Genomic DNA, 16,035 nt, shown 5'->3' on the forward strand with positions numbered 1-16,035 from the left:
TACTGCCAACCAAAAGTGATTTCCCAGTCACTTTGCTATTGCGTTTACTTCTCTCCCTCCTTTGCCTCTCCTCTCAGATCCAACAGAAAGGAGCCTTTCTGCCTGGTGTGATGGTTACAGTGCATGGATAGACCAGGCTTAATGGGTCAAGAGCATGACTACAGAGGCCAGCACTGCAGTCAATGTTCATAAAACTTGTTAGGCCGCTGCTTAGCGGCTTCTAGCCTCGCCTGCCGTGTTTCATGATTTGAACCCACCCCTCAGACAGGAAGCGCTGTCTCCTCAAACCGTCTCTGAGCTGAGACACAGTTCTGCACACTTCCTCTTTTTCATACCTCAAAGAGGAAGTGGGTTGTAGAGTTCAACACAGGCGCTCCAAAGGCACTTAAAGAGCACTGTAATGGTATTACGTAAAAGACAGTTTCTCTTTATGAGTCTTCACAAAATATTTATTCTACAATGTTGAGGACACGCACGTTTTAAACAAATTGTTTGGACGTTAATTGTAAAAGATGGAAGGTAAATCCCAAGCATCTTGAAGCTGCTATTCATTCTCCAAGTGCAGGTCCACTTCTACTTCTGACAGTTAAACCTTGGTCCTCCGGATTTGAGCTTCCTCTGTCATCTTCTGGTCTGAGGAAAGGAATTTAAGACAAGCAAATTACCTTCCCTTTCCCTTATGATTATGAGCCTTACTACTAAATAGCATGATTGATTTCAGGACAGCTTTGTGTGAGGTGCCGACACAAATTACAGTTTAAATGTAGATTGCTGGGCTTTTCCTTTTGGCTTTAGCAGGTCCTCAGTTCAGTTTATTAATTGAGTGGTGGATCATAAAGTATTGATTATTTGGAGCTCAGTTACTGCTTGGATCTTCTTAAAATATGTTTACGCAAACCATTGCAAAGCAGTGTGATTGACAATGTACTGTGTCTCATGAAGAAAGGCACATTTCAGCGCATCAATACCTGTAGAAAAAGGTGTTAATACGTGTCACGCATAGCCGTCATCCATTGTATTGGAAGTTAGACAGCTACATTTAACCATTTATTTGCCCAGATGCATGATGGGAACATTCTTTGAATAAATGCTTGGCAGGCAATCAGAAAACAATGCGTTTCCCTTTCATAAGGTCAAGAGTTTTCTTTGATACGCAATGAATATTGAAATGAGAACCAGCACCGCATTATGTAATATGAATAGATGTGCATGGTCTAATGTTTAATCTGCTATTTTTAGGTGCATACAGTGTATCGTATTTAACTTTCTGTGTATGCCATAGCACGGTATGCGTAGCACGGCCCCCTTTTCTGCTAAATGGGACTGAAAGTCCAAGTCGAAGAGGGACGTCTGGATGTGGCTGACTCCCGTAACCAAAGCCTGAATGTCTTGGCTCCCCCAGGAGCAGAAGTTCTGCCAGCGCTATGACCAGCTGATGGAGGCCTGGGAGAAGAAGGTGGAGCGCATCGAGAACAACCCGCGGCGGCGCGCCAAGGAGAGCAAGGTGCGCGAGTACTACGAGAAGCAGTTCCCCGAGATCCGCAAGCAGAGGGAGCTTCAGGAGCGCATGCAGAGGTGAGGGGCCCGGGGTCCGGGGTCCGGGGGCAGGGTCCGCTCTGGGGCGCACTGCCTTCTGGAGCTCTGCGCATCTGTGTGTTTGTGTGCGGGTTCTTTTGTGTGCTCGTTTCTTATGAGATCTGAGAGTTGTGTAGTAGAGCAGTGTGTGCCTTCTGTGTGTTTGTTTGGCTTTAAATCATCTTGTGCCCCCCTTCTTTCCTTTCGCTTCAGGGGGTATGCAGTCTTGTGGGGTAGTCTACGTATTGTTTGTATTTTGTGATGTTTATTTGAGAGTTATAAATGTATATAAATATATTTCTGTGATAGTGTCCTAATTATGTGTATGTGTTTGTGTTTGTGTGTGGTGGAGTTGTTATAACATAATGGCTTGGTGTGTGTGTCTGTGGTGGAGTTGTTATAACGTTATGGCATGGTATGTGTGTCTGTGGTGGGGTTGTTATAACGTTATGGCATGGTGTGTGTGTCTGTGGTGGGGTTGTTACAACGTTATGGCATGGTGTGTGTGTGTTTCTGTGGTGGAGTTGTTATAACGTTATGGCATGGTGTGTGTGTCTGTGGTGGAGTTGCTATAATGTTATGGCATGGTGTGTGTGTGTTTCTGTGGTAGAGTTGTTATAACGTTATGGCATGGTGTGTGTGTCTGTGGTGGAGTTGCTATAACGTTATGGCATGGTGTGTGTGTCTGTGGTGGGGTTGCTATAACGTTATGGCATGGTGTGTGTGTCTGTGGTGGGGTTGTTATAACGTTATGGCATGGTGTGTGTGTCTGTGGTGGAGTTGTTATAACGTTATGGCATGGTGTGTATGTCTGTGGTGGGGTTGTTATAACGTTATGGCATGGTGTGTGTGTGTCTGTGGTGGAGTTGTTATAACGTTATGGCATGGTGTGTGTGCCTGTGGTGGGGTTGCTATAACGTTATGGCATGGTGTGTGTGTCTGTGGTGGAGTTGTTATAACGTTATGGCATGGTGTGTGTGTCTGTGGTGGAGTTGTTATAACGTTATGGCATGGTGTGTATGTCTGTGGTGGGGTTGTTATAACGTCATGGCATGGTGTGTGAGTCTGTGCACAGAGCGGTGGAGTTTACAGTGCATTTTGCTCCTCCAGCAGGGTGGGGCAGCGTGGAGGTAGTCTGGCCTCATCAGCGGCACGCAGCGAACACGAGGTCTCTGAGATCATCGACGGCATCTCCGAGCAAGAGGTGAGCCCTCTCACACCTCCCTTATTCTCTTTCTCTGAATTGTACTCCAACACCTCCGCTTCCGGATATGTAGCCCAGGCCGTTGGTTGTTGTGACTCAGTAGATACCAGTGTGGCCTCTTGCACAACAAGGGAGTTTTTCTGTTTTTTTTTTTGTTTTTTTGTTTTGTTTTGTTGCTGAATTGTAACATCCTGCCTCACTCATTGCGCCCCATGCTCTCTGCTACAGAGAGCTGGGGAAAAGCTAAAGCAGTTTGATAATAGTCAGCCGAGGGAAGGATGAACTCTCAACAATCTTTCCCAGTTTCTATAAAAAAAATAAAAAAACTTCTCGACAGCTCAGATGGAGATCAAGAGAACAACCTCCTCCGCTGCCCCACACTTCCCCTTTCGACTGCGACCTGTTCCAAAACCGCCGCCATCGTCTTCACACACCCGCTAACCCGCTCCGTTTCCTTAGAACTCGGAGAAGCAGATGAGGCAGCTGGCCGTCATCCCGCCCATGCTCTTCGACGCCGAGCAGCAGCGCATCAAGTTCATCAACATGAACGGGCTGATGGACGACCCCATGAAGGTGTACAAGGACCGGCAGGTCATGAACATGTGGAGCGAGCAGGAGAAGGACACCTTCCGCGAGAAGTAAGTCACCTCCCGGGCACGAGGTTTCGTCAGCCAGGAGGGCTCCTCACTTCATGGGTCGGGTACAAATCCCTGCCTTAGAGCGCTTGCATGTATTGCAAGGTCTGCATAGCAAACACTTCCTTCCTTTCTTCTTCCTCCCTAACCTTTTAGAGAAGCAGCTCATAGCTACAGGTCTCTCGTTCAAACCTAGACTTGGAAGTGCCCTTAAGGCTATATTCTTGGATGTCACTGCTGAAAGTTTTTGCATCCCTCTGTCCTTTCTGGTGTACTTGGATCTGTTATGATGGGGTGCTTCTTCCAGGAACACCCTGGAAGTCTGGAATGTTTGTTATAGCGTTCTGCCAAATTGACATTATCTTCTGTTGTATACAGTCGCTTTTCTCATGTTTTGTAATATTTATTTTTCCCAGGTTCATCCAACACCCGAAGAACTTTGGCCTGATTGCGTCGTTCCTTGAGAGAAAGGTGTGTGTCTGGGTTACTCCAGGGACATAGTCTGAGCTCCAAACTCTTCACGCTCAGGACTTCTCAGTATCTTCAGTTATTTTTAATTTCTCTTGGTTCATCGTCAGTAAGAACAAACAGCAGTAAGATGTCGGAATAGGGGTGTTAGGGGTGTCATACGTTTTTATTTCAGTGTGATCTTCCTCCTCGCTCAACCAGGAGGATAGATGAGTTGACTGTTTCCATATTGGGTGCTCTTTCAGACGGTGGCGGAGTGCGTGCTGTTCTACTACCTGACCAAGAAGAACGAGAACTACAAAAACATTGTGCGCAGAAACTACCGCCGTCGCGGCAGAAGCCAGGTACGGCACCTCCGCCGGTCCCTCTCCCGCCGTCCACATTGTCCCCGTTAGATTCAAAGCGCCGTTTCAGAAGAGCGAACCCTTCTCGTGACCGTGAGAATCCAGCAGGCTCTGGAAGGCGACTGAGCCCACCCCCCCCCCCCGACTCCCCTCCTCTCACGTCGAGCTCGGACGGCAGTCCACCTCAATGATCCATCAGCGAGACGCGCATTACCAGGGGAAAGAGACAGCTCCTCGTGGCACGGCAGGCTTAGCGCTGCCGCGGGGATATATAGGTCAGCAGAGAAATGCACCCTTCACACGCCGCGCTCCGCGCACGCCCAAGCGCATCGACGTTTTCGGGCTCCGTTAAAATAATTAGCCGCCGTTATTATGGGCTGGTCCGCTGCTCCCGCCGAAGGGGTGGCCGCTAATGAAAAGACGTGCTAATTGCCCTGCGAAATGGCCCCTGTTATGCCTGTCGAGGGGGGGAAAGGGTCTCCCTGTGACACCTCCGCTCATTACCGACTGTCCCTCTAAGCACCTTGGTCTCCTTAATGAGCCGCGCAGAGGCTAATGCTAATGGCATCTGGAGCGCGGAGAGGAGTAACTGCTCCTCACAGCCCGGCTCGGCTCTCACGGCACAGAAAGATAACAAGACCCCGGCCTTAATGGAGTTTTTTTCCCCTTTCAGTAGAGCAGCGTAGACCTGGGAGGGAGGGGGCTGGTGGGTCGTTAAATATCGCGGTCGAAATGAGACGGCTTTGAAGGCACTATTGATCTGTTTAGACACACGACTCCGGGCGAGGGGAGAAAGAAAAGATGTGGGTAATCATTAGGAGGCGATTAGAACCATTTTTTCTTTTCTTTTTTTCCTTCCTTTCCCCACCTCCTCCTGCCAACAGGGAGGAAGAGAGCGCCCAGCCTTTCTGCAGTTGGAGGTTCATTCCAGGTATTCAGATGTTGGGTTATTAGGTTTGTCTGGGCTTTGCCGCTCGGAGCTGTTCTCTCAGAAAAGCAGAAATGAGATTAGGGCGGCACAATAAGGACGTGATAAAGATGTCAGCAGGCAACCTGGACAGAAGAGTCCCAGCTTTATTCCTCCCTTTCGTCTGCCCTGTCTTCATCTCCTCTCCTTTCATGCTTTTTTCCCTGCTTTTCTTCCCTTTCTAGCTGAGTTCTGTATTTAATGGTGACAGTATTAGGAAAGACTCGGTGACCTCGGAGTGCTGTATTGAGAAGGATGAGTGTGAGGTGGCAGTGGCCCTGGGGGCACTGCAGTGCACAGAACACACGTTCGCTGTGTGTGTTATCCAGCTCCCACACACCCGCGCGTTAGTTATCTACTGTGCGCACGTATGGGTTGTGTTTCTGTGTTATTGTACATATTTCTCTGTGGGTGTACGGGCACATTACATTGTAAGTGGTGGCTGTATTTGGAGGGTACTTCAATTCTAATGACGAATTCAATTTGTGTAACAGTTTAAGGATTAAAAGGCACTGCGCAGTATTACAGCGAACGCAGAACCAGATGCAGGTAAATTGGTTTGGGATAATTGAGGCGAGAGGAGAATGTAGAAATAGGAAATGAAAAGGCTGTGTGTGGAGAAGGATGCGGATGGGGAAGGGTCTAGGCTGACGGAGTGTAAATGTGTGTGACAAGATGGGCTGTTATTCCAGTCGGATTCACCTGCAATTATCTCTGCTTTAGCGAGGCTTTTCAGCGGGTAATTAATCTCACTTCCTTTATTCTCAGCTGTGTGTTTTTTTTAATTTTTTTTTTACCAACGTCATTACTGATTGGATACTAAGAAATACTTGATTTAATATATTGTTCTTTCACAGCATTGTAGATGATTAAACTCCCCTAATCTTTTGTGCATCACGGTTAGAATGTAGACTACACCACCGAGCTCTCTTCAGTGTTGTTATAGTGCTCCACAGATTTACATTTGCGTAATATTGTTTAATGTTGTAATTTATGTTGCTTGACACAATGGTGCTGCGCCCATTGTTTGTTGGCAGGGTATTGCGTGCTCTCTCTCCTCTCTCTCTCTTTTTCTTTTTCACTCTATCTCTCTCTTGCTCTTCTCTCCCTCCTCTCTCTCTCTCTCTCTCTCTCTCTCTCGCCAGCAGCTCTGTGGGTTTTTTGGGTTGCAGTAGTTATTTTTTTGTGCTGTGATGAATCATAGGCCAAAGCTGCTCCAATATTCCACTAAATTGCAGAATCATAGCTGGAATGCTGTGGTTGCGTTTGACAGCCTCGATACGCAGAAAAGGATCGCGAGGGGAAAGGGAAAAGTGCGCTCCGGTGGGATGAGAGCGCGGAGAGAGGGAGCAGTGATCCGGGAGATGCGGGGGCGGCCGTGTGTGTTTTCAGCCCTTTGAGAGAATGATCGTACCGCTGAAATGAGGAGGGCCAGGTCGCTGACGGCCAGTCGGCACGCGGACGCGAAGGTAGGGAGAAATAACCAGCGCGGCCTCCCGCTTTGACGCCAGGCTTTCTGAAGCGATGTTTTAGCCGAGGAAGTGAGCTCGCCTGCGCTGGACTACCGCGGCGTGGCATGAGCTGCTCACCGCCGGGCTAGCCGCGCATCTGTGTGCATGTGTCACAGCGGAGTGGGGGTTCTGTCTATAAATTGGATTACTGTATGAATTGGATAGCCTTTTCCTTCATAACCATTGCTCATCTGCGGGAGAAAGCTCAAAACACATGGAAATAATATTCCTCAATTTCACAGAATAGTGTTCAGTTGCTGTGGACTCATATCTGAATTCATGGGAAGTTATTTTCTGGTCTGGAGATCAAACCTACAAGGAAGGTCACTCATGCTGGTAGCCTAGCTTTGAATGGCTAATGTATACATTAGCCTGGTATGTGGTGACCTCTTTATCTGACAAACACAATTCCAGGCCAGCAGACAAGCTTGTTTACGTAGTTACCTCTCCTGCAATCTCCAGGCTCGCCTTTCAGAGGAAATATTCAGGAGAAAGAGATGTTTGGAGGAGAAGCTGGTTTCTTCTCCAGAAGGTGGAGATGTTGCGTGGTGATTGAGCGCTCACAGAACCCGTAGTGAGCGTGTTCAGCAGGAGAGTAAACGCTGTGGCCCCGGGGGAAAGCAGCACTCCGGAGGGAAGCTGCAGTGTACACAGGTGTCCACTTGTGACGCGCGCTAGCAGCAGCAGCCGTGTTTTCACAAGGAAAGACCACAGGCTTCCATGTTTCCTGTTGTGGTGGATTTGAGGAATGAAGGAATTTGAGGCCTCCCTTCCCTCCCTCCGGCCCTCTCTTTTTCTTTCTCTCTCACCGTAACCCTTCCTCTCATGTCTCATTCTCTTCCGCGGTCGGGACGTGGGGTGCAGTTGAGTTCCTCACAGATGTCTGGGGCCTTATTCACTTCGTGTCTGCGACCTATCTGCGTCCTGGTGAAATAAAATGGCCGTTCTGAGTATCTCTTTTCGGAAGGATGGCACCTTTATGCGGCTTGTCCTGCCCTAGCTTTTGTTCACCATTTTGTTTTTCTCCTTTTTCGTCTGCAGCAGCAGCAGCAGCAGCAGCAGCAACAGCAGGTGAGCCGCAGCAGCCAGGAGGAGAAGGATGAGAAAGACAAGGAGAAGGAAGGAGAGCGGGAGGAGGAGAAGACTGAGGCCGACGACAAGGAGGACGCACTGAAGTGAGTCTCCCTTTCGCTCCGAATGTGGTGCGCAGGCTCAGCAGAGCCCATTGTTCCGGGTCAGTCTGAGTAGAGGCGGCAGAAGGAGCTGGCCACCGGTAGAGGTCTGGAATGGTAATTACGTGAAGTGCCTCTCCAGCACCAGGGACTAGCTGTGGGTCCGGAGCACGAGTTTCCAGCAATCATGAGGCCATGAGTCCTCTCTTCCCCGCCCACCCCCTCTCGAATATATCCACTGAAAATGACAGAGCACTGATCGTCTTCCTGTTCCCCCCTGTAGAGCTAAATGAGCGGAATCCAATTACAGGCATAAACACCTATGCAGTGTTGAAAGCAAATTTATAAAACCATGATTTGATAAAGCACAAACAATATCCTAATAATTAATTGGATAAATAGAAAAATTATTGAATTATTTTGAAACAAAAATGTTGTGTAGGTGGCATTTTCTCATGAACCATTTGCTAGATATATTTTGGCTTGCCTCTCAGGCCATTACAGGAAAAGTAATTTAAAATGATAACACGCGACGCCTTCTTATACAAGATCACGCTCAGGAACGTTCCACAAAACTTCTGTTCCTGTTGAATACTACAACAAGGGCTTTGACATTTCAGGAACTTAGCATTGTCTCTGCAATTTCAAAATCAGTGTGTGTATACACACTGAGGAACCAACCTTGGCACAGACGTGTTTTTATTTTGGCACGCCTCAGATGACATAGCTGGGGTTATTTTTATTTTATTTTTTATTTTTTTTGTTTTGCGGGAAACTCATGACCTAAAAAGAAGATGCAAAGCAGTTGGTTCCTGGTTTGTATTTTGTAGTTTCCGTTCTTGGACTGTCGCGTATGTGACTGCTGCTCAGTTGAGGGACAGCCTTAAAAGAGCCTGGCGCTGTGCCGCCAGGCCTGGTCAGCACGCCATTGGAGCATGGAGGTGTTTGGCCCCACGTTTCACTTATGGTCCTCAACCTTATTGTATTTGGGCTGCAATATGTTTTCGCTCTCTCATGGCAGGGAGCGTGCACTTGAACAAATTTTAAAACAAACAAAACAAAAGACAACACCGACCCACCCAGAGTCTGAAGCCCGAATCGCTGTGGAAGGGGTGGGTTTTGGAGTGAGTCTTCATCCTCTTGCGTTTGGGTTGAGAGACTACTTCCCCATGTGTGCTTTCAGGCTTTTTGCTGTATTTTAACTTCACTTGCAATTGTTTTTTACTTACTCGGGATGTGACAAAACGGTGACCATGCCATTTTGAAGACAGTGTAATCGATACTGGTTATGACTGCTAGGGGTTGTATCTTATTCATGGGGGGGAAAAAACTGGAGTTGGAAATGGAAATTTAATTCAATTTTCAAACTTTGTTTTGGGCCATCTGAAAATAGTTTCATTTAAATGTCAACATTGTAAGTCAGATAGCCTAATTGCCAAATTAAGGATTTTCATTTGCATCTTGCTCACAGATGTCCAGCAGTCTGTAGTTAAAGCCCTGTAGGCTACGTCCATGTGCGCTGGTTAATCGAGTTTCATTTTTTAAAATGCATCGGTTAAAATTGTCATTCTTTGTGTTTTCATCCCTCTTCCCTATGGATTCTGCCAGACAGACTTGATTGGCATGAAATGTGTCCAATCTGTTGTAACAGACAGGGTTGTGCACTCAAAATTCCATGGTCACCTTAATGTCCAATATTTGCGTGATATACAGTGACATGATAGCACCGGCGTGGCGTGGTGGCGACACAATAAATCTGGTCTTTGCAAACATTTACAACTCCATTTCGGTTAAAAGTTTAACTGTTCACAACCTTAATACTTACAGATAGCTATTTCTTGTTCTAGGCTAGGCTCACCCCTATCAAGGGAGGCAGATGCTTGATCTTGTCGATCTGGCAAGTTGGTATATGAATACACTGTTCCTGTCTTTGAAAGAGCGTATTCACAACCACTCTGTGTTTCTCTTGCCTCTGCTATCTCCAGTACAGTTCATCATTGTCTATGATGTGGGTAAAATGCTTGAGGGGAATTGTATTCCTGTGTAATAGTTGGCCAACGGCTTTGCCGTGCACAGCAGAATCTAAAAATACTAGTCTATAGCAAAAATGAATTGCACTTGTTTTTTTATTAGTTTACTACAACAAACACGAGTAACAACATACATTTAACAAATTTGGGTAAATACCAGGGCATGTGTTTGGCTGCGTTTATGAGAAGGCGAGAGGAGCTCAATGTTTCTCAATTCTAACTGACTTGGTTTGAGAACCTGATTGGCCAGATGCGGTGCCCTATAGACAACGCTTAAAAATGGTGACAAAAGGGGAAAAACTTCCCTCTATTAACCGTTATGTACGCACAGCTAGCTAGGGCAATAAAACAGTAATGAATATAAATCTACCGCATTGACTTTTCCCCAAACAATTAGAATAGCAGTCGTGCAAATTGCCGGGTCAAAGCTGGGTGTTTTGTTAGGAGGAACACTTCCAACTTTTTATTTTAATTTTAGCAGTATATTTTGTCAGCATTATTCATTCTTGAAACAGGAAGCAGGTTGAGCTTTTTTTGCTCTAATATATTTTTTTCTTGAGTCCTCATGAGGAGGTAAAAATGGCCAATTACTCGCCACTGACGCATGCAATGCATGAAGAGACCTCATCTGCAATAATCCCCTGCTGGGCTACGACAGTGTAAGGGGTACCACGTAAACACCAATGCATCTGACAATAAAGTAGTGCGTCATGATCACCAGTATCAAAATATAAAAAGGCTTGAAGTTGTGTTGTAAAGCATAATTGAGTTCCATTCCCAGAAACCTTGACATATATACAAATTAGGTGGAGGCTTTAAGGGCGGTTAAATCCATTTGCCAGGGTAGATTTGTGGTAAGCCTCATTTAGAGGTTGTTTGTAAAGCTATTAACAGTGCCGCAGTGCCAGGTGTCCGCGGGCTGGGAGTCCCGGGTGAGCGGACCTCGTTGGGCGTGTGGCTGCACTAGAGGTCCTGCCCCGGTCCTAATGCTGTCGCTGATGGAGCACCCCCGGTGCACGGCGGTGGCGTTTAGGAGCAGAGAGGGCATGTGCAGGGACCCCCCAATTCCTGTGAGCCCCCAACCCCCCCCCCCCCCCCCCCCCCCCCATCAGCGTCCCAGGCACATCTGGCCCTCCTATATTTAGCATGCCAGCATGTTCCTCTCAGGAAGACTAATGGGGGCCCGCGCATGATGAATGTGGGAACGCCTGTCAGCTGACCGTTCTGCTGACTCTGAAAACAGCCGTCCCCCAGGCCCCCCGAAACACTCCAGTTTCCTTTCCTGCTCCTATTTAGATTAGCTCTCGGCCCCCTGTCTTCATTTACAAAAAGGGCTCTTTAACGACACGGCTCCATTTTGCGAAGTGGAAAGAAGCCAGTGTGCCTCCGATGTCATTTGTCTCAACTTAACATCTGAGATTCTTTTTTTCATCTGCTCGCATATTCACAATTTATGCTTCCTTACTTGAAAAATGTGTCCCTGACAGAAAATACTTAGAATTTATTAGGGTTGAGGTTACAGACTGGTCGTGAATCATGGCTATTCCTGGGAGATGGTAATGTGCAGAGATTGGATAACGGGTAAAGTAGCAGAACTTCAGTAAGGTGTATTGTAGGTATAGCTATTAGACTCGGGGCTTGTTTTGCATCTGATGCCAGGATTATGTTTCTGTTGAAAATAATGACCTACATGTAAACCTGCAATATTCAGGAAATTCTGGGACTACGAAATCCAATTACTCAACACTTACACTGTTAGCAATTTATTAGGAATTTATGATACTTATTTTCTAGACTTGGTCTTCTGCTGCTGTCGCCTGTCTACTTAAGAGGTTTGACGCACTGTGTGTTCAGAGATGCTCTTCTGCATACCACTGTTGTAATGTGTGGTTATTCACGTTTCTTTCAACTTCCTGTCAGCTTTGACCAGTCTGGCCCTTCTCCTCTGACCTCTCTCATTAACAATGCATTTTGCTTGCAGAACTGCTGCTCACTGAATATTTTTTGTTTTTCGCACCATTCTCTGCGAACTCTAGAGACTGTTGTGCATGAAAATCCCAGGAGATCAGCAGTTTCTGAGATCTTCGAACCACCCTGTCTGGCACCAACAATCATTCCACGGTCAAAGTCACTTAGATCATATATGTTCCACATTCTGACATATGGTCTAAAAAACAGCTGAACCTCTTGACCATATCTACATGCTTTTATGCCTTTAGTTGCTGCCACATGATTGACTGATTTAAATATTTGCATTAACAAGCTGGTGAACAGGTCTACCTAATAAAGTGCTCAGTGAGTGTATAATCCAATTGCTCAAATAATATTTTGCAGTTCTGCTCTTTGCCACAAAGGCTAATATCCCTCACTATAATAACAATCAATTCATCTATCGAAGCAGCTGTGATTCATAAATTCATTTTGACATATTTAACTGCAATATAGTGAAATTTGGTTGCAATAATCAGAGCAAGTAAACTAGAGCGTAACATTTCATTTTCCTTTTTCATCCTAATTAAGCACTTTCTCTTTGATTCTCTCAGTGCTACCAACAGCTGTGTAAATATTATGATCAATATTATGATCAATAAACAACACAAATGTCAGACACTAAAAGCTGATTCCAAGAAACCAGGTTCAAAGAAACCAGAGCAATTATTTTGGTTCATGTCTGGGTCATCACCTGTTGTAATCTTTAATCTTTAAAAAAAAAAGACCTCGAAATATCTGCGTGTATAGAACACAGTGTATTTCTTTCCTGAATTTGGGATATTTTTCTGTGTGAATAAATCCAGGATCCCACGCTTATGTGACTACTGAATGCATATTGACTGGTGTTCATCATTTAAGTTACCTTCCTAAATGATCATTTTTAGGATATTTTGAATGCAAACATGCATACTTGCTCTGACTGTCGTCTACAGGCTTGGCTTAGTATCCTTTTGTTGTTGAGGTTTCTAGTTGGGGGCATTGTGGTTAAATGCACAATGCCATCTTGTGCTGTCAATTTATTTTTTGTCTGTCTCTCTTTTTGTGTTTGTGTTGTCTGTATTTTTGTCATGACCCCTGAAATTAACCCTTATGTAAGGTTTTTTCTCTCTCTCTCTCTCTCTCTCGAAGTCTCTCAAAGTCTCTCAAACGGTTGTGTAAGTTGTGTGGCTGATGAACAGCTGGGAACAGAAGTATTTGGCCTTAAATAGGCTGTGAGGTGATTGAACCTCAAGATCTTTTCCCTGCTTCACAGAGCCTTGAAACATTCACTCTTTTGACAGTGACTGTTAACTGCTAGAACAGAAGGCTGAGCAGGCAGTATATTAACCCAGAGCCACTGGGATTACAGCAGTTTGAACAAAAATACAGGATTGCATCTGAATGGAAGCTTGGTGTTTGTTTTGTGTCTGTGCTCACATCTCATGGAAGTCTGAGGTCTCGGTAAGGGGTTTGACGGGTGGCCATTTCCTTTCGTTTTTTTAAACGAGCCTGACGGAAATGGGTTTATTTCACTAAACAGTGTCGCTCATTCAGACTGAAAGTGGTGGCTGTCATACGTAGATATATAGTGGTAAATGTTATAGGAGGGTTTCTGACAGCACAGCCGAAGATTACGTTGCTGATGTGCTCTCCACTCTCAGTAGTAATGGTAGAGGTCAGAAGTGAGCTTTGCTGATGAGCTCTGCCCTCCTCAGGGACGACACGTCCGGCGAGGACGGAGAGGACAAGGAGCCGGCTGTGGCCTTCAAGGGCCGCCGCACGGCCAACAGCCAGGGCCGGAGAAAGGGCCGCATCACCCGCTCCATGGCCAACGAGGCCGAGGAGACCACCACGCCTCCACTCAGCAGTGAACTGGGTGAGTCTCCCCCGGGCCAGCTGTCATTATACCTGCTCTCTCTGTCCCCCATTCCCACATTTAACCAGCTCTCTGTCCCCCATTCCCACATTTAACCTGCTCTCTATCCCCCATTCCCACATTTAACCTGCTCTCTCTCTCTCTCTCCCCCATTCCCACATTTAACCTGCTCTCTCTGTCCCCCATTCCCACATTTAACCTGCTCTCTGTCCCCCATTCCCACATTTAACCTGCTCTCTATCCCCCATTCCCACATTTAACCTGCTCTCTCTCTCTCCCCCATTCCCACATTTAACCTGCTCTCTCTGTCCCCCATTCCCACATTTAACCTGCTCTCTGTCCCCCATTCCCACATTTAACCTGCTCTCTGTCCCCCATTCCCACATTTAACCTGCTCTCTGTCCCCCATTCCCACATTTAACCTTCTCTCTGTCCCCCATTCCCACATTTAACCTGCTCTCTGTCCCCCATTCCCACATTTAACCAGCTCTCTGTCCCCCATTCCCACATTTAACCTGCTCTCTGTCCCCCATTCTGACATTTGACCTGCTCTGTCTTTCTCCTGCTTCATTTCCTCTTGTTTCTCTGTCACCATTCTTGTGAAAATCGTACTGTACTGATTTTAAAACCTGTCAGTATGTCGCCATTCCCATTACAAAACCATTTCACAGAAGTGCAGCCAATAAAGTTATCCAGCTGTTTTTGTTCCTGGTAATAATTGTGTGCCTGTTTACTCAAGAGCGCTTCTAATACCCAAAGCCTTTGCTCCATAAAAGAGCTGCAGTGTACCAAAACACCATTTCCCCTTCACTGAAGCATTAGCCTTAGTGCCTTAGACTAAGGCACAATTTGGAAAATGCAGTTATATCTATGTACCACTTGGGGGCGCTCACGTCCAGCATGTTTACCGTTTTTCATACAGGTGTTCACCACTATGTAATGGCTAGTTAAATAAAGCAAAATTCTTAGAAAGGAACAGGCAACAAATATGCAGAATCATTGTGAATGCACATACTCAAACATAATGGAATTGTACAGGATTGGTTCCAGATACGGGGATATATTACATAATTGGTCCACTATTTTAATAGAACGGTACAACATCAAACTAGGTGTGATGAAAGCCTACACGATGCAGCATTTGCGACACACACACACACACACACACACCCATACACACACACGCACACGCACACCCATACACACACACACACACACACACACACACACTCTCAGGCAGAGGAGCTGGTTCCTGCTTCTGCGCCACAGGGTTCAGCCATGTGCTTGTTGCCGTAGAGACCCTTTCTGTGTCAGCCCCAGGAAAAGCCCCCGTGAGCCTGGAGGCCGTTGTGGGCTGGTCCGTGATCTGAGGCTCGTCACCTCTGGGCTGGGTAATGATTTACAGCCCTTCCCCCAGCCGTGCCCTTCACTGCTCACAATGGGGACCCGGGGTCTGTACCTTGTGCTTTCCCTGCGCTTGAGGTCAGGCCAGCCTGTTTTGGGGAAATAAAAGCAGTTGTTATGTCTGTAATGATTAACGGGCTTTTACACCGACTTCCTGCTTTCATACCTCTTAAACAAACAGCCCCAGCGAGTGCGTCCACGGCAGGTCTGCCGTCAAGACGCAGAGTCCGCCCTGCCCCCATTTCTCTCTCTCTCTCTCTCTCTCTCTCTCTCTCTCTTTCTCTCTCTCTCTTGCACGCTCGCTCTCTTTGCCCCGTGCTCTCCCCCTTGCTCTCTCTCTCCCCCCCCCGCTCTCCCCCTTGCGCTCTCTCTCTCTCTCTCTCTCTCTCTCTCTCTCTCTCTCTGCCCACTCTGATGTACTTCTTCTTTTCCTCACAGCCAATCTGGAGATGAATGAGAGCTCTCGCTGGACGGAGGAGGAAATGGAAACTGCGAAAAAAGGTACGAAGCAGATGGGTTCATAAGTACACGGCGAGTTTTTCTCTCTTTTCCTTTCTTCTTTTTCATCTTTCATTTCAGTTAGCCTGCTCCTTTCTTGCGGTGTTTGTGACCAGCCACCGGCTGTTTTTGAATCTTTCGTTCAGCAGCTCCGAGCGTGCACTTGCCACTTCCTGGTTTCGTCTGCTGCAGCCGCAGAAAGGCGCTGGCATTTGCGCAGTCGGGCGTTCGGGCTTCTGCGGCGTCAGACAGCACTGCTCCACTCTGCCTCTCTCTTCTGCAATTTCCGTTGGGGTTTTTTTTTTCTTTTCTTTTTTTTTTAACGTAAAGGCTTTTGAGGTCAAAGGGTTTTTGAGAGTGAGAATCCACTACAGCTGTTG

At 46.6% G+C, this 16,035-nt stretch overlaps 1 protein-coding gene across 4 annotated transcripts in view; it reads left to right on the forward strand.

Moving 5' to 3' along the window:
* ncor2 (nuclear receptor corepressor 2) overlaps window positions 1–16,035 on the forward strand; it is a 133,058-nt gene that overhangs the window by 78,436 nt on the left and 38,587 nt on the right. For all 4 annotated transcript variants that reach the window (XM_061259578.1, XM_061259580.1, XM_061259579.1 and 1 more), the window contains exons 10-17: window positions 1,403–1,575; window positions 2,686–2,779; window positions 3,239–3,417; window positions 3,831–3,885; window positions 4,128–4,226; window positions 7,746–7,879; window positions 13,593–13,753; window positions 15,596–15,658. In XM_061259578.1, the coding sequence (XP_061115562.1) occupies window positions 1,403–1,575; window positions 2,686–2,779; window positions 3,239–3,417; window positions 3,831–3,885; window positions 4,128–4,226; window positions 7,746–7,879; window positions 13,593–13,753; window positions 15,596–15,658 (958 nt within the window). The remainder of the gene's footprint in view (window positions 1–1,402; window positions 1,576–2,685; window positions 2,780–3,238; window positions 3,418–3,830; window positions 3,886–4,127; window positions 4,227–7,745; window positions 7,880–13,592; window positions 13,754–15,595; window positions 15,659–16,035) is intronic.

The sequence above is a fragment of the Conger conger genome, chromosome 11, assembly GCF_963514075.1.
Source record: "Conger conger chromosome 11, fConCon1.1, whole genome shotgun sequence".
NCBI lineage: Eukaryota > Metazoa > Chordata > Actinopteri > Anguilliformes > Congridae > Conger > Conger conger.